At 40.0% G+C, this 21,877-nt stretch overlaps 1 protein-coding gene across 1 annotated transcript in view; it reads right to left on the minus strand.

The window, feature by feature from the left end:
• Nucleotides 1-1,126: 1,126 nt before the first annotated feature.
• Nucleotides 1,127-21,877, minus strand: part of LOC138951424 (transient receptor potential cation channel subfamily M member 5-like) — a 56,361-nt gene continuing 35,610 nt past the window's right edge. The window contains exons 2-3 of the mRNA XM_070323030.1: nucleotides 21,071-21,248; nucleotides 1,127-1,254 (exon numbers count right to left, since the gene is read on the minus strand). Coding sequence (XP_070179131.1) covers nucleotides 1,127-1,254; nucleotides 21,071-21,248 — 306 coding nt within the window. The remainder of the gene's footprint in view (nucleotides 1,255-21,070; nucleotides 21,249-21,877) is intronic.

The following is a 21,877-nucleotide window of genomic DNA, read 5'->3' on the forward strand; positions in this document are numbered from 1 at the left end:
CACACACACACACGCACACACACACACACACACACACACACACACACACAAACTCAAACACAAACACACACACACACACACACACTCACACACACAAACATACACACACACACACACACGCACACACACACACACACACACACGCATACACACACACACACATATAGACACAAACACACACACACACGCACATACACAAACACACACACACACAAACATAACACACACCTGGATAAACACACACGCACACACATTTATACACGTAACCGACCAATCAACCAAATACATATATATATCCTAATCCTAAACCGACTTAGGTCGACCAAATGTCGCCCTAAAGCCCCCATTTTACAACACTTTTGATTTAGGGCGACCGGAAGTCGGTCGCCCTAAGTTTTGGCGTTTTTTCTCCAATTCCATTGGCCTGACAACATTGACTCTATGCGCTATCGAAGAGACAGTGCCTAACGTATCTTGCTTGTAAATCGCATGAAGTTGGGATTTACCGTCTGAGCACAACATTGAATAAGCGATTTTGAGACTTAGGCCGTCCTTTGCAAAAAAGGGTCTTTAGACAACCACGATACTTATACAAATATTGTTTTAACTGAGTGTAAACATATCATCATCATTAAGGCGACGATGTTAAACACCTATATCTTAATCTTGACTGATTTTCACAGTCAATTCATGACTGTTGGGTGTAGGTCACTTAGCAAATGCAATTACATTTAGTTAATATTGCTTTAAAATCAACGGATATAGCACTGGTAGCCATAAAACCCCTTTTTACAATGGTCGCCCTATAGGCGGATTTATATATATATATATAAAGTATATATATTGACTAAATACTAACAGCTACCCCCCACCCCCACCCCCTTACCCTGCAAAGAAAGAACAAAATGAAACAACAAGACTGCAGGTAAATGTTTGTACATGCAGTTTCATTGAACAGCTCTGTAAAGTCAATAAGGTTGTTGTCGAGATAGATTTACGACTCTGTTTACACGAACCTTGTAAATACCAGGACGGTTTATCATAACGTGGAGAGAGCAGCACCAACACTTAGTTCGACCTTGTATAAGTAAACAATGATTGGCAGTGTCGTATAGATGAATATTACTTACTTGAACTGAGCGATGAGCAGGTTGAGCAACAAGACATGACTGGTGATGACGTACAGAGCTACCATTACAGGTACCAAGTACTGTCCATAGGGTGAAGGGCACAGGCCATCTTTCGCGCACTCATCTGAAGAGAAAATGTATACTGCTAAAAAACGTGTAACTTATGTTATCCCGACCCCCCTCTCCTTCTTTACATCTGTAAACTGCAAGGGGTGTTTATTTTTTGGTAACTACCCAGCAACGAAACACATAACTACCCAGCAACAGCACGAATCCTTGATAACTCATGGGGTGAGGAGTTACACTTTGGTGGCACTACTTTTGCGATTGAAAATGGGCGTCGACAGAGCCAATAACGGGAGATACCAACTTGCAGTTCTCATTCACTTGTGGTTGTGTTCAGTTGTAGTAAATGTTTACTGAGCCTGAATTTACTGTGCATGTAAAACACGCCTGTGTTGCACAACATTGGACAATTTGCCTTTGACAAGTGATTTTCATCAGTGCACTTATATTAGATTTTTTCATGTGTACATTTTTTTTGCTATTTGATGGTTTAAAAAAAAAAAAGCTTATGCTGCAACAAAAATTAGTGGTAAAAAACCCCAAATCAGCATCCGGTCAAAAATCCAAACTGATGTTGTTAAGTGTTTATCTGTTTCACATCAAACATTTTTGTTTAAGTACAGCAGGGGTTATGTTTCTAATATGTATTACACATGACAAAAAAGCTTTTTTTTCACATTGGCCTTCTACGGATGCAATTCAGTCTGCACTGCATGTGCTGGACTGCTTTTTATCAGTTTTGTTCTAGTTACCCTTTCTTTTGGTCATCTTGAAGCCTATTTGATAATGTTGAAAACTGAAGCTTTATTTTATGTATTGGGTATTTTCCAGGTTGACCAAGTTGCTTGTTCATGCTTAAATATGTGCCTACGGTTCACAGCCATATGTCAGGGTCAAATGTCCTTCATTTGTATACAATGTTTTTTTCTCAATTATTGGAAAGTTTGTAAGGGTTAATATTATTTTTGATCAAATGAACACTTGACCTTTGTTTTCATTAATAAAATGTTGTGGGCTGCAAATTATTTTGTTTGTTTAAGTGAGAGTGTGTAATTTGTAAAGCAATTTTGTGGCCTGCGTGAGATTTCGTAAAGTAGAGGTGTCGACTGCGTGATATTGCGTAAAGTAGTTGTGAGAGTGCGTAAAATAGTCGTGTCAACTTTTTGGGAGTGCGTAAAACAATTGTGACATCTGCGTGGAGAGTGCGTAAAGCAATTGTAACATCTGCGTGAGAGCGCATACTTAGTCATAAGTGTGCGTATGGTCTTCGTTATCTGAGGGAAAACGAATTCGTCACGCACTGATTTCGATTTGCAAAAACGCGCGCGTATCGAGTGCGTCTTTCGCAGTTGGAACACAGTATTTGGCGACTGCGAGACGCATTCGCTGCGCATAATTTTGCTGGCTGGGAGAGAACACATATGATCGTGTTATATATCTGGAAGTCTGTTGTTGCGATGTTTCAAAATGGGGATGGAAGTAAAGGTTGTGTACGCGGAATATGGTTGGACTGCCGACTGGAGCGGTTTTGTAGGCTTATATTTTAAAACATTTTATGTGGAATATTTGTTATATTTATGGCTGAATAAGTAAGTAAACACATAACTTGAAAAGTAATACAATGGAGAAAAAAAAGAAAAAAAAGAATCGAATCTTAATTTAGCCAAACAAAAATATAGAAATAACTTGCTCAGAATGAGGAACTTTAGTTCAGGTAGGAGGGCAGTATGTGCTTGAGCCTTTAGTTGTTGGGCGTGGAAGGGGACGGGGGGGGGGGGGGGGGGGGGGTGTCGGTGGGAGAGAGGATTGAGGGGTCGGAAGGAGGAAAGGGGATGAGGTTTTCAGAACAGATGTCCTATTTCAGCTTTATATATTGAGAGACACAGGGTGTATGCTGGCTTCCATTGAAGCGTGCAAAGTTTATCTACAAATTCATGGAGTTTCAGTTTGTGTTCGTTGACAGGGTGTGAAGGTTGCGGAAATCTTGTTGGAGTGATTGGCAGCCGCATAGAGGCACAGACAGGCAGAGATAGAGAAAGAGTGAGAGAGAAAGAGAGAGAGAGAGAGAGAGAGAGAGAGAGAGAGAGAGAGAGAGAGAGAGAGAGAGAGAGAGAGAGAGAGAGAGAGAGAGAGAGAGAGAGAGACACAGAGAGAGAGAACTTTGAACTTTATTACAGGAAAGATAGCCGATTAGGTCCGTAGGACCTTTCTTACAGCTAGTCCTGATCTAAGCAAAATGGTTATAATCGAAATGGGAATACATAGGAACAAACTTTTTATGATGAAACGCAGACACATATATAGTAATATAAGAATAATATCATTTTTTACCGACATGTGATATACAGATATCACAATACGGGCAATACAACCATACATTATCAGAACACACACACACACACATATATATATTTTCACGCACACGCACACACACACAGAAGATCAACTAACTTATAAGGCAAGCCAACATAACACGACACACTAACCAAATAAAGGATCAGGTAGCAAAGTAAAAAAAAAAAAAAAAAAAAAAAGTGACCTAAGATTTATAAAGGAATCACCAAGCCAATATAAAATGCAGTAATACTATCTTAGATACTAGAAGGAGTAATACACGAGAATGTATTCTTATCACACCAAGTTGACGCAAGACACACATGCACATTTTCAGAAGGATAAAAGGCACACATACGTTTGAGCAACCAGGCACATTACATTAAAGTGATGTTTGAATGTATTTTTGCAGATGTGTTTTGAATGTTTTAAGGTTACTGGTCGATTTTAAGCATGTAGGTAGGGAGTTCCAGACATAAGCTCCCGAGTATGAAAGACTAGTTTTAAATATGTCAATGCGTGGCTTCGGGCAGGCCAGATTATGCTTGAAAGTGGAATACCGAGAAGGTGTTGATTGAAACAAGTGAGTTAGATATTCGGGTGCTTGGTCATGTAGGATCTTGTGCATGAAAACTGATTTATTAAATAAAAGCTGTTGTTTAAGTTGAGGTATATTGAGGGCTGTCAGTTTTGCGTCAGTAGTTAGTGATGGGTCAGGCAGAATGAGTTTAGCTGACCTACGATGACGAGAATTTATAGTTTTGAATAATGCATCACTACAGCCGTCCCAGATGACAGAGGCATAATCAATGTGAGGTTTGATGTGGGCGTTGTAGAACATTTTTCGGGCGTCTAAAGTTATGACTGGCTGAAGAGAGAGAGAGAGAGCGAGAGAGAGAGAGAGAGAGAGAGAGAGAGAGAGAGAGAGAGAGAGAGAGAGAGAGAGAGAGAAAGAGAGAGAGAAAAGAGAGAGGAGGAGAAAGAGGGAGAGAAGCACAAAGAGGCAGAGAGAGAGAGAGAAAGAGAGAGAGAGAGAGAAATAGAGAGAGAGAGAGAAAGAGAAAAGAGAGAGAGAGAGAGGGCAAAAGAGAGAGTGAGAAATAAAGAGAGTGAGAGAGAAAGAAGGATAGAGAGCGAAAGAGAGAGAGAGAGAGAGAGAGAGAGAGAGAGAGAGAGAGAGAGAGAGAGAGAGAGAGAGAGAGAGAGAGAGAGAGAGAGAGTTCGAAAGAGAGAGAAATCAAATCAAGTCAATGTGGGGTTTTTCGAACTTATTGAAGAAAGCATACGAAACTATTGTTGCTTTTAACATTTAGTCAAGTTTTGACTAAATGTTTTAACATAGAGGGGGAATCAAGACGAGGGTCGTGGTGTATGTTATATTGACTAGCATACTGTTGTCTTCCTTTGACCAGTTCATTGTATCTACGGTACCTATGTACTATCGTTGTTCAATGTTTGGATCAGTGATGCGCACTGATACTTCCGTACAGAGAGCCTGCCATGTGGTCACTGAATAAACCGTTGCACCTCACCCTTCTTGTGTCCGTTGGTTTTGTGTGTGCGTGTGTGTGTGCGTGTGTGTGTGTAGAGCGATTGAGAGTAAACTACTGGACCGATCTTTAGCTTGAGAATGGCTGGAGTGGGTCATGGAATCAAAACGAATCCATCTTCAACATAAGTTTAACGCGAAAGAGAAGGCCCTTGGACGAAAAAAGATTAGAATTGATGGTTGGGATGCAACAAATCAAATTTGTTATCAGTTTCACGGGTGTTTGTTTCACGGTCATGACTGTTCTGTGACCGCCGGTAAAACGTCTAACCCTGGCTCCGGAAAGACGCTAGATGAACTCAGGGAGCACACAGCCAACATTACCAAATACTTGCGTGAAGATGTGGGTGTGACTGTCGTTGAAAAATGGGAGTGTGAATGGTACGCAGACAAAAACCAAAACACCTACATTCAAGCTTTCCTTCAAGGTCGTTTTCTGACACTCAAACCCTTCCGGCATCCTTCTACCATCACCGATCTTAGACGCGGTGCAAAACAAAACTTTGTTCGGCTTGGTGCAATGTGATATTTATGTACCAGATCATTTAAAAGAACATTTCAGTGAAATGCAGCCTATTTTCAAAAATGAGTTGTCAGCCGAGAACAGATCGGAGATTTCATGAAAGACTACGCTGAAAATCATAAGCTCTTAACCCAACCACGCCGCACACTTGTAGGGAGTTACCACAGTGAACAAATTCTACTAGCCACACCCCTCTTGTGTTGGTACGTGCAGCACGGGTTGGTTGTTGAAAACATCACGCTCATTGTAGAATATCAACCCAAAACCTGTTTCCGTCAGTTTGGTGACAGCGTTTCAAACGCAAGACGAGCGGGCGACCAAGACCCATCAAAAACTATCTTAGCTGAAACTTTCAAACTGCTCGGTAACTCAGCCTATGGGAAAACCTTAACTAACGCGGCCAACCATCGTGATATTCATTACGTTTTGTCTGACGACGCCTCAAAACTGATCAACAATGGTCGTTTTCAAAAACTAACAGAAGTAACAGAGGCTGTCGCTGAAGTGGAAATGGCTAAAACAAAAAACATCAACTGGTCACTTCCCTCCCAGATTGGTTACTTTGTTTACCAGTACGCTAAACTACGCATGTTGGAGTTTCATTTTGATTTTCTAGATAAAAAACGCTGGCGCTGGACCCGAGTACGCTCCCCCAGTATGAAAGTTTTTGTCTTGTGCACGTGGATTAAAAATTTTTTTTTTAATTGATTTCACACAATTAAAAAAATTATTAGAGTAAAACAAGAATTAAAAAAAAAAAAAAAAAATAGACCGCCCATGCCGGGAATTGAACCCGGATCACTTGGATTAAAAAAATATATATATTATTTATTTATTTTACACAATTAAAAAAAACCTATTACAGTAAAATAAAACATTAAAACGTTCATAATAAACAATAGTAAACAAGAATTTAAAAAAAAAATAGACCGCCCATGCTGGGAATCGAACCCGGATCTCTTTGGCCATAGTCGGAGACGTTTTCCTCCAAGCCAACAAATCTGACAATCGCCAGTGAACTCAAATGCCTATACTCCTCGCGCAGTGGTACACGCACGCAAAGCACGCAAAAAGCCTGGTGTGGTGTCGCTGGCTGGGCGGTTTATCAGCCGAACGGCTGTTCTATTCCACCGCGAATCGCGCCCGCCGTTAAGAGTGGCTTTTGTGTTTTTTGGGGCATTTAGGTCCCAGGTAACATTATGAAGTTTTAATACGATCAATCGGACCTATTATCAAGTTAGTGTATCAACTTTTGAAAGAACTGCGCTCAGTAGTTTCCCAGCAATAAGCTGTTAAGTCGAGACACACACACAGACACACAATTAAAGTCTGTTGGACCCTCCTACTGCGTACTCGGGGATAAGTTTGTGTCAAGAGCCGACTACCAGGTTCTAGAAATGGATGCAGATTCTCTATACATGGCGCTTAGCGCTTCATCACTAGAAGAGGTGGTTCGTCCTGAACTGCGAGAGCAGTTTTACCAAGTGTATAACCAATGGTTCCCTGCACCAGCCTGTGACCAACACGAGGCAACATTCCAAAACACCCGTTTAGCTAACGCCCCATGGGACGCGACTCTCTGTCAGGCTTGTACAGCGCGTGTCCAGTACGACAAACGAACACCCGGTCTCTTTAAAACCGAATACCAAAGAAATGCGTTCATTGGTTTGTGTTCTAAAACCTACTTTTGTGAGGGAGACAGTGGGAGTAAATTTAGTTCAAAAGGCTTAAACAAAAACCAAAACAAACTGACAAAAGAGTCTTACCAACAGGTGCTTCTAACGCAAGAAAGTGGTGGCGGTACAAACACTGGTTTCAAGACAGACGGAAAGTCTATGTTCACTTATTCTCAAACCAGAAAGTCACTCTCGTTTTTCTACATCAAGCGTGTGATCGCCTCTGATGGGATTTCAACCCTGCCTACACACGTCTAACGGGTCTCTTTCCTTTTTGACTGTGATACCTCCACCTGTGACATTGTTAACCTTCCAATGCCAAACTACTTTGTCGTTTTTTTCTGTAGAAGTGTTGCACTTGTTTTGCAGACTGCATTAGGCGTGGTACCTATTGCACACATCCACACACCCCCCACCCTGCCTATTTATCTAAAACACCCACCCACACACATACACAGGGTGCTGACAAAGGATTTTTTTTCCATTCTCCTTCAGGCCATCGCTTAATTTCTTACAGACTGAGGAGCAATGGACGTTTGAGCAGCTCCTAAACCTGGGGCACACAAGCCACAAGGTAAATAAGGTATCAGTATATAAACAAATGTTTTCACTTTGATTTTTATCGCATCATTTTTTCATAAAACTCTGTAAATTGTGGCAATTACACATTATGCCAATAACATTATTATGAAGAATGAAGATTTTCAACGTATCATTGAAGAAAATAATGAAATCAAGCATTTTTGTTCATTCTGTATTTGATTATTATTTTCCAGTCTTTGGGTTGGCGTAGTGGGTGAAGTAAGGGTGAGGAGTGTCGGTTGGTGTTATTTTTTAGGTCTTGGTGATGTAATATTTTCCCTATGATATTATTCATGGTTATCATAGTGCAGATTCCAGGGAAACGGTTTTTTGAACAGCCCCTTAAACTGAAAAGCTACAAGGTCAACAACATAAACAGGTTACTGGTGTCTCGGGCATTGATGTTTTTAAAAAGATTTGCACAGCAATTTTTGTGTGTGTAAAGAGATAATGAAAATAAAGCATAACAACTTTTATATTTTTGAAGTGGGATTAAATTTTTTTCATTTTTTTTATTTTGAAGTGTTTTTGTATGCAGGTTTTATTGGATGGGTGGCGGGTGGTTTTGATGGTTCTGATTTATTATGATGTAAGGGTGTTTTTTTCCTTAATTATTTATTTAATTGGTTTATGCAGACTTCATGACAGCCATGAATATCGAACGCAGAAGAAGAAAAAGAAGAAGACAGTCTAACAGGAAAATAATTCTGGTATGCCAGTTAAAAAAAGTCATGAATTGAAGTTTACCCAGGTTAGACATTAGCATGTCGTAATTGTGACAATGAATGTATCCGTAAACGCACCAAGAGACTTACTTAGAGACATTAGCATGTCGTAATTGTGACAATGAATGTATCCGTAAACGCACCAAGAGACTTACTTAGAAAAATTGAAGTCATGCATCGTCAATATGACTACAATCACAAACTGAATAAGGGGAAATCATGTCAATTTGGTGGTCTGGATCATCAGCTGTTGCTCATTCGCTATAATGGTCTGCTTGACAAAGCCTGTCTTCATGTGCTTCTTTGTTTCTTTATACCTAGTGTAGACAACATGTAGGCGTTTGCAGACTGTTTATTGTATTGCTGTTGTTTGTTTGTGAGTAAAACTATGGTGTGACTTCAATTGTTTGAAATTTGTTGTGTATGTTCTACTTTGTGTAAGGTGTTTCTCCATGCCCCCAGAAGAACCGACATTATATTAAAACCTGCATACCCTGAAAATACTTGCATACTAGATGTTGTTTCTTATTGTAATGATTGGGGACAGGCAAGCTCTTAAATTGTGCAAGCCTTCAGAAAACTGTCAAGTCTGATTTGCTAGAACAAGCGATATTAACACGTTATCCCCGAGTACGCAGTACTAGGGTCCTGCAGACTTTAATTGTGTGTCTGTTCGTCTCGACTTAACAGCTTATTGCTGAGAAACTACTGGGCGCAGTTCGTTCAAAAGTTGATACACTAACTTGATAATAGGTCCGATTGATCGTATTAAAACTTCATAATGTTACCTGGGACCTAAATGCGAAATAAATCACAAAGCCACTCTTAACGGCGGGCGCGATTCGCGGTGGGATAGAACAGCCGTTCGGCTGATAAACCGCCCAGCCACCGACACCACACCAGGCTTTGCGTGCTTTGCGTGCGTGTACCACTGCGCGAGGACTATAGGCATTTGAGTTCACTGGCGATTGTCAGTTTTGTTGGCTTGGAGGAAAGCGTTTCCGACTATGGCCAAAGAGATTGGGTTCGATTCCCGGCATGGGCGGTCTATTTTTTTTAATTCTTGTTAACTATTGTTTATTATGAACGTTTTAATGGTTTATTTTACTGTAATAGTTTTTTCAATTGTGTAAGATAAATAATTTTTTTTTTTTTTTAATTTTTTTTTTTTAATCCAAGTGATCCTGGTGGAAAGCGATTCGTCTATGGCCAAAGGGATCCGGGTTCGATTCCCGGCATGGGCGGTCTATTTTTTTAAAAAAAATTCTTGTTTACTATTGTTAATTATGAACGTTTTAATGTTTTATTTCACTCTAATAATTTTTTTAATTGTGTAAAATAAATAAATAATATATATATATTTTTTTTTTAAATCCAAGTGATCCGGGTTCGATTCCCGGCATGCGCGGTCTATTTTTTTTAATTCTTGTTTACTTTTGTTTATTATGAACGTTTTAATGTTTTATTTTACTCCAATAATTTTTTTAATTGTGTAAAATAAATATATATATTTTTTTTAATCCACGTGCACAAGACAAAAACTTTCATACTGGGGGAGCGAGCCAGTCTGAAGAGTACTCGGGTCCAGCGCCAGCGTTTTTTATTAAGATGAATATTTGATTAAATATGTGCAGGAACTACTTCAGCAGATTCATATGGCCAGTCTCACAATGCAAGGAAGGTGAGTAAATTGAATTATGTCTTTCCCACCTGTTCTGTGTTTAGTGTCAGCCGTGATTGCCTGATGAGAATTTGAAAACATGTTGCTAACTAACATGAACCCAACCATGAAACGTGATGTAGGTGAGTAGCCCATCTAGAAAAACGAACCTGTTCTGATTCCGAATTAGAACAAGTTCTTTTTTCTAGATGGGCTACTCACCTACATCATGTTTTAAGGTTGGGTTCATGTTAGTTAGCAACATGTTTTCACATAGAAAATGGCAATGAAGTCTTACTTTGTGATCTGATGGTTTAATAACCCCCCCCCCCCCACCCCCAAGAAGAAGCTCACATAACTACCAACTACACAATTTCATTACAGAATCAAACAATGGGAAGTATCAGGATTCAGCAGTGCTAGGTCGTTGAGGGGGATAGCTATCACTAGGCACTCAGCAATGAAAAGTTGAGGTTTTCACGGACATTAACAAAATCCGGTAACCTACGGACAGTAAATTTCACAGGGAAGGGAACAAGAACGTCAACAATGGAAAAGTATGTTTTTTCTTTCAAACCAAACCTCTGAAGATTCACACAAGTTTTGCAGAGAGAGCACTCGGCCTATTCATTTTTGGCACTAAAACATGCGCGCACACAAAAAGAAAGTTTTTAAAAAGTGGCGCCGATGTATTCTCACACTCACAGCCTTAGAATATTGCAGTTTGTATGTTACCAAATTGAGGCATGATTTTACTCCATGCAATTACCTGACCAAATCTGCGACAGTCGGGCAAACTTCTTACAAGTCGGATTGGGCCTTCAATCAAATACTCAGAAACCAGCAGCTACTTTAAGTAATACTAGTTCTGTTGTTATTTTTTTATAGCTTGTACTGAATGTGTTTTCTTTTATCTCCTCAGAATCGAGTGAGCCAGAGAAAGACCATTGAGAGGGAGAGCGCACAGTAAAGCATATATGGCATGCACTTCGGTGGACCAGTGCCATCATCTTCATAACAAGAGATGCAGATCATATTTTCTTATGTTTAAGTATAGCTGTTAGCAAAAGTATTTGACGATTCTTGGGTACGACTTTCGTGTTTAATCCTACTAGCTTGTGCACAGCCCCAAAATCTGTTTTATTTTGATTTATCACTTATAGTTTGAATTTTTTTTTAAATGGAATTAGTCCAAATATAAATACATCTAAGGTTGCAATATTGTTTTCTTGTATATACCCTTAAAACTACCTCTTCGTGTAAACAAAATTTAATTGTAAAAAGAAGTGTTTGTTCAAGGGAGATAATTTGAAGCATTTTTTTTTTAATCAGTAAAACTGCGTAGTGACATCCTCAATTAAATAAAAAGAATAAGGAATAAAGGTATACACACAGGTTGTACCCATTTTCTTGATTGCACTGCTTTTAAGTAGAAAGCTTTTTTTTCTCAGAATTATTTTACAAATAAAATTCAAGGGAGGCAATTGATATGATAAAAAGGAAGAATTTTTCTTTTCTTAGAATACTGTACACATTCAGTGAAGTATATTTTACAAGACAGAACACAGGTATTTTTTTTCTTTTCTGTGCTTACCACTTGACAAGAGAACCACGAGATTTGTGCAGATTATTTAAAATTTTCTGTACAGTATATTTTACAAAGACAGATCCATACAATATATATAATTTTGTAACATGTTTACAATTTGTGGGTATGTTATTTTTTTTTAATCAACAGTTCGGACAGCCACAACAAGTGTGTTTGTCTTGTGATTTGAGAGCTTTAGCACTGGATGCTTAGAATGCTCTTCATCATTTACTTCAGTAGGTTAAGCCACCTTCTCCAAAATCTTCTCTCCTATTCTGTGCTTACTACAGTGGGTTTGACAAGAGAACCACGAGATTTTTTTGTGTACATATGTTGCTTTTATTCTGTACACTTTATTTTAATCCTATGTGCACATTTTGTTTAACTTGTTTGTTTTTTTGTTTTTTTTCCTGTATTCAAAGTGTGTATGGAAACCACAACCTGTCACAGCAGTATTATTAATCTGGATCTCCCTGCTAAGAACGTAGTTAACAAAACGTGTGCATGTAGCTAAATAACTTAAAAAGAATTTCTGCTACTTCACTCAAAATACGTCCATCCTCACACTCATATTTTCTTAAAATAAAATTTGTTCATACAAACATGTTTGCGAATTATTCAATTTTGCGTAAAATATTCAATTACGATTTCTTTGTGTGTTGCAAAATTATGTAATAAAATTATGCAAGATCAAATTCAAAACAGCAATAAAGCTGCTGACGGCAGAATACTTCTGTTGACTTCTCTATCTGTTGGGTCAAACTATGCCACAGACATGTTTCTTCTAGTAGCTTAATATTACGTGATACAGTCTCAAAGACAGAACAACGCAATAACCTTTTTTTTTTTTTTTAGATTCGATTGACTTTTTCCTGAAATAAAATATTCGTGAAGCGGGTTTTGACTGAGTTAATACATATCTGGAAAGCTGAACAACGCAATGCGTCTGTGACTGGTGAAGAAGCAGAGCTGGAGCTTTTTGTATTGTTTGTCGTTGGTTTTATGACCTATTCAAGCTGGGCGTCACCGAAGTCGACTACCATGCCCTGGGTCTGTCGCACCTTGCTGAGGAACCTGCAGATGGGGGTTTGGGGTCTGCCATGGCCGAGAGTTAGCGGTGCCCTGGGGGCATTGATTCAGCGTCTCCCCCTCATGTGAGTCAGGTGTGTGGTGCTGCGAACTATGAGAAGAAAGGAGGTGGTGGTTTAGGGAAAGACTTTGGTGGTGAAGAGAGAGGTGAAGACAGAGTGGCGAAGGACTGTGATGATGGTGAAGAGGGAGGTAAAGACAGAGTGGTGAAGGACTGTGATGGTGATGGTGTTGATGAGAGAGGTGAAGACAGAGTGGTGAAGGATTGTGATGATGGTGAAGAGGGAGGTGAAGACAGAGTGGTGAAGGACTATGATGGTGATGATGGTGATAAGAGAGGTGAAGTCAGAGGTGGTGCTGAGAGTGGTGAAGATAGAGGGAATGAATGTGGTGATGATAGGGGTGATGAGAGAGGTGAAGATAGAGGGAATGAATGTGGTGATGATAGGGGTGATGAGAGAGGTGAAGACAGAGTGAATGACTGTGGTAATGATAGTGGTGATGAGAGAGGTGAAGACAGAGTGGTGAAGGACCGTGATGGTGATGGTGGTGAAGAGAGAGGTGAAGACAGAGTGACTGACTGTGGTAATGATAGTGATGATGAGAGAGGTGAAGATAGAGTGAATGACTGTGGTGGTGATGGTGGTGTTGAGAGAGGTGAAGATAGAGGGAATGACTGTGGTGGTGATGGTGGTGATGAGAGGGATGAAGACAGAGTGAATGACTGTGGTGGTGATGGTGGTGATGAGAGGTGAAGACAGAGTGAATGACTGTGGTAATGATAGTGGTGATGAGAGAGGTGAAGATAGAGTGAATGACTGTGGTGGTGATGGTGGTGATGAGAGGGGTGAAAACAGAGTGGATGACTGTGGTGGTGTTGAGAGGTGTAAATAGAGTGAATGACTGTGGTGGTGATGGTGGTGATGAGAGGGGTGCAGACAGAGTGAATGACTGTGGTGGTGATAGTGGTGATGAGAGAGGTGAAGATAGAGTGAATGACTGTGGTGGTGATGGTGGTGATGAGAGGGGTGAAGACAGAGTGAATGACTGTGGTGGTGATGGTGGTGATGAGAGGGGTGAAGACAGTGTGAATGACTGTGGTGATGAAGATATAGTGAATGTCCGGGGTGATGATGGTGGTGAAGAGGGAGGTGAAGACAGAGTGGTGAAAGACTGTGGTGATACTGATGATGTTGATGTTGTTGATGTGTATGCAAATGTTTCTGATGTTGATATTCTGCATGACTCTCTGGATGTTGGCAATGCGCATGAAATGGATAATGTTGTTGTAATGTCAGATGTTGATGTTCATTTTGACTCGTTAGATGTTGAGAATGTACGTAACAAATCTACTGTTAAAATAGATGTATACAATGTTGATAGTGAGATTGGAGATTCCTTTGGTACTGAATATAGTATTGAGGATAATCCTGATATACTCTCCTGCTTAGCGCTTAATGTCTGTGGAATCACTTCAAAGCTAAAATTTCCTGAATTTGTGAAATTTATTGCCAAATATGACATTATTTGTTTTAGCGAGAGCAAACTTGATGATATTGATGAGATTAACATTCCAGGTTATATAGCATTCTATAAGAATAGAGGAACATTTCGCAGAAAATCAGGTGGTGTATTAGTTTTATTACGGGAAGTGTTTGCTAATAATATAACTATTTTTGAAGAAAAAAAGCTGTCACATAAGATAAAAGAAGAGATGAAAATATGGTATAGATTTTTGGATGTAGAAATGTGTGAGAATGCGTTATTTTTTAAGTTAGATAAGAAAATACTTGGACGTGACACCCTTTTCTGTGCTTTATATATTCCCCCTGAAGGGTCACCTTACCATAACAAAGATGTTTATGCTGAATTAGAAGAGGTGTATATGCAGTTTGGGTTAGATAATGATTATGTTTGTCTGTTAGGAGACTTAAATTCCCGCACTGGTCATCTGAGTGAAATGTTGCATGAAGATGATCAGCATTCAGAAGGTTTTGTTGATAATGACTTGTTTGACTCTGATGAGGTTGGTACTCTAATAGGTGAGCGGGCCTCACAGGATAATAATACTAATAACCTTGGTTTTAAATTGATTGATTTGTGTAAAATGACTGGCTTAGTTATTGCTAATGGTAGAGTTGGCGATGATACAGGGGTGTGTAAATGCACATGTAAGGATAAGAGCGTTGTTGATTATTGCATCCTGTCAAAAGATTATTTGTTCTGGAAAGTTAATTATTTTTCTGTGATGGAATTTTGTGAAATGTATTCTGATGTACACTGTCCTGTTGTTTTGCATTTATTAAAACATAATGAAGTACGCGCTAATTATTGCCTAGCAGAAGTTGTGAAAAAAAACAAAAATGAAGATTTGCTGTCTAAAGGTAGAGAAAAGGATAACAAGTACACAAAACCAAAATGGGACAATAACAATGGAACCAAGTTAGCTTTTGTAGTTAATCTGAATGAGGATGATATTTATACTGTTGAAACTAAATAACAAAATATGCTAGCTACAAGTGAAAGTACGACAACAGATGACGTTGATAGTGTTACTAATAAGATTTGTAATATTTTAAATTGTTCTGCTGAGAAAATCGGTGTAATTAAAGAACAACAATTTATGAAAAAGCCACGTTCAAAGAAATTTAAACTACAACAACCATGGTTTAGTGCAATTTGCAAAGAGAAAAGAAATATATTTTTACATGCGAAAAACAAAGCAAGACGGTTTAAAAATGTGTTCAATGAAGATGAAAAAAAGAGTGCTTTTAAAGAATACAAAAAGACAATAAAAAAGGAATGCAAGTCGTATCATAATGAGTTCGTTAAAACTTTGAGAAAGTTAAGAAGTACTGACCCGAAAGCATACTGGAATCTTCTAAATAAAAATAAAAAGAATAATTCCAAAACTAACTATCCAACTTGTTCTGAGTTTTTCGAACATTTCACTAAACTACAAGAGTGTGATGAAAATGAAATGGATGATAGTAATGAACATTTAAATGAAGCAAGTAATGAATTTCTTAATGCGCCTTTTACAAAGGAGGAAGTTATCAAATGTATAGACAAGCTAAAAAACAATAAGGCATGCGGTCAGGATAAAATAATTAATGAGTATTTAAAAGCGTCACATGATCGAATGATTGATATTTATGTATTGTTGTTTAATGTTGTTTTGCAGTCAGGAAAGGTTCCAACACAATGGGCCGTAGGTGAAATTATTCCATTGTACAAAAATAAAGGCTCTCAAGCTGACCCCACAAATTATAGAGGAATTACTATACTCAGCTGCTTCGGAAAACTTTTCAGTGCAATTTTAAATGATAGGTTATCAAACTTTTTGGAGAGTAATAACAAATTAGGTCAAGAACAAACAGGTTTCCGCACAGGTTTTTCAACACTAGACCATGTTTTTACTTTGCATTGTATATTACATTTTTTTCTCAACAAAAAGAAGCGACTGTTTTATGCATTTGTAGACTAGGAAAAAGCGTTTGATAAAGTTCGCCGTGCATTTTATGGGAGAAATTAGTTAGTTCTGATGTTAATGGGAAGTTTTTAAAAACTGTAAGAAATTTGCATGAAAATGCCAAGTCTTGTGTTAAAGTTAATAGTGAGTGTTCTGGATATTTTCCCAGTTTGTGTGGAGTTAGACAAGGGGAAAACTTGTCACCGTTGTTTTTTGCTCAATTTTTAAATGATCTAAAGCCTTTTCTGTTGGAAAACAGTAATGGTTTACAATCTATGTCAAGAGAGGCCATTGTGGCTGGAATGGATGATACGGATGTAAATGCTTTGTTTCAAATGTTTTTATTACTGTGACCGGATGATACTGTGATCTGCTCAGAGTCTGAAAAAAACCTGCAAGAATGTTTAAACAAAATGCACGAATACTGTTTAAAATGGCGTCTAAATATTAATGTAAACAAAACGAAAGTTATAGTTTTTTCCAGAGGTAAAATTAGAAATAAACCACTGTTTACGTACAATGGCAATTTAATCGAAGTAGTGTTTGATGTAATGTACTTGGACCTTAAGATTAATTATAATAATACATTTTCAGTCGCACAGAAGAATCTATATGATCGTGCCTCAAGGGCAATGTTTGTTCTTTTGCGCACTTGTAGACAATTGTCACTACCTGTGGACATACACGTTGACCTGTTCGATAAAATGATTGCTCCAATTTTATTGTATGGATGTGAAGTATGGGGTTTTGGTTCCTGTGAACTTTCTACTAAACTTCAATTGCGTTTTTATAAATATGTTTTCAAACTAAAAAAATCAACTCCAAATGCTATGATATTTGGTGAACTTGGAAGATATCCACTAGATGTTAATATGAAATGTAGAATGCTTTGCTATTGGTATAAACTGATTAGTCCTATTCATGAAAATAACTTTTCAAGTATTGTGTATTGCTTTACTTATACATTGTATATCAACAAGATGATTGAATCCAAGTACTTATGTTTCATTGAAAAAATCTTAAATGAAATTGGTCTCTCTGGCCTTTGGACTTCTCAAGAAAATATTCAATACTCAAGCACATGGTTTAAAAAGAAAGTAAAAAGAAGCTTATATGACCAGTATATCCATAAATGGTTTACAGAAATTGGAACAAAAAATATGTTTTGGAATTATCGAATGTTCAAAGATATTTTTGCATGTGAAGACTACGTCACAACCCTGCCATATCAGCAATGTGTTTCAATGATGAAGTTTAGAACATTAAACAACAATTTGCCTGTACAGAAAGAACGTTATCTTAACATCCCGAGGTCAGAAAGAACTTGCACCAAATGTGTATCGCATGACATAGGTGATGAATTCCATTATTTATTTGTCTGTGATTTTTTCAAAGAAGAAAGAGCTGAGTTGTTACCACCTTACTATTGGAAAAAACCTAATGCACTTAAATTTAAAAAGTTGTTTGCTACTAAGAAAAAGAAATTGCTAAAGAATATTTTGGACTTTACTAATAGAATTTGTAACAGTTTTTCATAATTTTTTTATTTTTTATTTTTTTATTTTATTTATTTATTATATTAGCCTATCATGATTGTATTTATTGTATTTATTGTTCAAAATGCCCCCATGGGTTATGGACTAATAAACTTGAACTTGTGTACAAACAGCGCCCGGGTTTACCTCTTCGATTCTAAACCCTAGTTTCTCATGTTGGTAACAAACTGGCTATTTGTTTATCAGATGTGTCGTTGTTCCACATTAAATGATGCTAGAATGCAAGGTCGCAATCATTTGGTTATCAAACCAGGTTGTGTTCTTTTTTTCATCACCTTTTTCCGCGCAAACAGTTTTGCGCCATTTCTTTTGCGCAGACTGGGCGGGACAGGAAGCGGAAGCGCATCCCTATTTCTGATTGGACAATGATGCCGACGCCCACTTGACCCCCACTACAATGTCAAGGTCGGAAAGTCGTGAATAGCGTTCGCGGGATACCTCCAGCTTCGCTGGGATAATGTCTTTTGGGGCACAACACATCACGTCGAACATGAAAGTCGCAGCCAGCTACGGGAAGAACTGAGTCTTCAACCTACTCTTGAACGCGTCAAGAGAGGGGCTCTGGCGAAGCTCAAGCGGCAGGGAGTTCCAGACGGAGGGGCCCGCGGAGGGAAATGCACGCTGACCAGCAGATGCGAGTTTCGAGCGAGGGATGTGAAGGCGGAGTGGGTCAGCAGCAGAACGAAGGGGACGGTCGGAGGGCTGGGTGTACAGGTCCAAGGAGGATTGAAGGTACTCGGGAGCAGAGTCGTTGAGACACTTGTAGACCAGAGTGGACAGTTTGTAGGAGATTCGGGTGTTGACAGGGAGCCAGTGCAAGGAGCGAAGTAGAGGGGTGATGTGGTCTTGCTTCGTCTTCCTCAACGTCAGCCTGGCAGCAGCGTTCTGGACTCGTTGTAGGCCATGGATGGATGAGGCGGGGAGGCCAGCCAGAAGGGAGTTGCAGTAGTCCAGACGACTGAAGATGAGGGAGACAACCAGCTTGACACAGGCGTCGTGGGTGAGGTAGCGACGGATGGAGGCGATGCGTCGAATGTGGAAAAAGCAGGTCTTGATGATGAAGGAGATGTGTGTCTGCATGGAGAGAGTGGAGTCGAGAAAGACGCCAAGGCTCTTGACAGCAGGGGAGAATGGAACAGTCGCGTCATCCAGCTGGAGGTCGGTCACAGTGAGGGAAGCAATCTTCTGTCGTGTTCCAACGAGAAGGGCCTCCGTCTTCTCACTGTTCAGCTTCAACTTGTTCTCAGTCATCCAGTTCTTGATGTCAGTGAAACAACTGGAGATGGATCCCAGGAGATGGTCAACGTCCTCCGGCTTGGCGCTGTTCTGGAGCTGCGTGTCATTGGCAAAGGAGTTGTAGTTCAAGCAGTGGCGTTCGATGACCAGGGGGAGGGGCTGGGTGTACAAAATGAAAAGGACAGGGCCGAGGACAGACCCTTGTGGGACGCCGAAGCGGACAGGGACAAGCTGAGAAGAGAATGAATCAGTGGTGACAGTCTGAGAGCGGTTTTGGAGGTAGTTCCGGAACCAAGAGAGGGCGGTGTCGTGAATGCCGAACGTGGAACTGAGGCAATCGACGAGTAGCTGGTGGTCGATCGTGTCGAAGGCCGCGGAAAGGTCCAGCAGCACAAGGGCAGAGACGAGACTGCTATCTGTTGCGTTCAGGAGGTCCGTGGTGATTCGCAGGAGCGCCGTCTCGGTGTTGTGGTGAGGGCGGTACCCTGACTGGTACACTGGCATCAGTGAGTTCCGAGACAGGTGGGCGCTCAACTGCTCCAGGATGATACGCTCCAGAAGCTTGGAGAGGAAGGGCAGGTTGGACACAGGACGGTAGTTCTTCAACTCGTTGACGTCAAGGCCGGGCTTCTTGATGAGTGGGCGGACAACGGTAGACTTGAAGCAGTCGGGAACGACGCCTGTGGCCAGGGAGATGTTGATGATATCTGTGATAGACGGCAGGAGCTTGTCCAGACACTTGGTGAAGAGGAAGCCTGGCAGGGGGTCTAGCTCGCAGGTCTTGATGGCCGACTTGGTGATGAGTCACTTGACGTGGTTTTGAGTGACAGGCTGAAAGCATGTGAGGGGGGAGCCGGAGAAGGAGGGGGAGGGTGGGGACGGGACGAAGGGCTGCTGATCGAGTGTTCCCCGAAGCTTGTCAATCTTGTCCTTGAAGAACTCCGAGTATAACTCCGGGATATCTTGTGTATGCTGTAGTACATTTACCATAAAGTACTACAGTATACTATAGTAAACTATAGTAAAAGTACTATAGTACAGAAAAAATACCACGCTTTAGCGCAGTATACTATAGTGAAAGTACCATAGTACAATGTACCGCGGCCAAAGTACTTCACTGTACTGTGGTATACTATAGTATAATGTATATTTACCACACTGTACTATAGTATACTATGGTACTGTGGTATACTGTGGTATACTATAGTACTTTTACTATAATAAACTTTGGTACTCTTTCGCCTGGGTATAGACTGAGGGGTGCCCCGCAATGATGTGAAAGCACAACCTTTGCAGACTTCAAAAACGCCATTTAAAAACTCGTTCACGTGCGTTTTATATCTATTTACCTGGGTGATTAAAACTGTCATACCTGCCAAAGGCCGCTTTGCAAAGTCACATTTCGTTGTTCTAGTCCGAATGAATATGAAGATATGGTGAGTTGAAACCGCCGATTCTTTCGCCAGAAACACGTCTGTTTCCATACCGAAAAGAAGGAATGAACTGAGAGCTACTATGAGCACGGCGCCGTTCGCACACTTGACCGAATTATGTTATTCACACAATACAATCTGGCGATCTCTATAAAATCATTTAAAAACAAACTAGTGGATAAGTAATGAAACTATTTACTGAAATCAAGAAGTATCTTAGTTGTAGCTGTGCGTATTGGGCACCCCCTGTCGAATGCACACTGGACCGTGCGTATACGCCGTCGCAATCAAGGCAAGTAACTCTATGAGAATAAACATTAGCAAGAACCGCAATTTCAATATACTCAGAACAACTTAAGGAGGGCATAAATCTAAGAAGCCGCACACGGTAACAACACAATAAACTGAATCTACACTCCCTTACAATATGAAACCTGCCCAATATACTCACCTCCTTGAATCTCCTCCAGCCCTAGCTCCCCGAAGGTTTGCCAGAAAGCCTTGTTGGGCAGGTGGTACAGGGCTGACCAAGAGAACTTCATGTCGGGATAGAGAACAGACTCTGAAGTTACCGCGTAACTCATCATGACGGTCAGCAGTATCATCATGAACCTTACGCTGTCCATCATCTGCAACAATTACAAAAGACTTTTACACCAGTGACAGAACGTGTTGTGAATGACATGTACGCCATGCAGTGACATAATGTGTTGTGAATAACATGTACACCATGCAGTAACATAATGTGTTGTGAATGACATGTACACCATGCAGTAACATAATATGGTGTGAATAACATGTACACCACCCAAGTGAAAAAGTACCACATAGTATACTACAGTGTACTATAGTATATTATGGTATTCTATAGTATACGTGTTGCGTGTGTTTTTACAAGGTAGTCCTACATATAAGATTTATTATGTTTTGTGCGTGCGTGTGTGTGAATTAAGCCGTTTGTTGGAGATGACATGAGATATTTTCAAACTTGTTAACTGTGCATTTGCAATCATACACGTAGGAATACTTTGTGCTCACCCCCCCCCCCCCACACACACACTCACACACTCACACACACGCTCGCGCGCGCACACACACACAAACACGTGGTTGTGCACATATTCACACAGGAGAAAGGGAGAAGACTTTTGTAACGTCAGATTTACATAAGTATAGTTACTGCCTTGAGCAGCAACAACTGCCCGGCACCTTCTGGGCATGGACTGGATCAGATGCCGGATATCTTGCTGTGGGATGG

Source organism: Littorina saxatilis, linkage group LG16, assembly GCF_037325665.1.
Source record: "Littorina saxatilis isolate snail1 linkage group LG16, US_GU_Lsax_2.0, whole genome shotgun sequence".
Lineage (NCBI taxonomy): Eukaryota > Metazoa > Mollusca > Gastropoda > Littorinimorpha > Littorinidae > Littorina > Littorina saxatilis.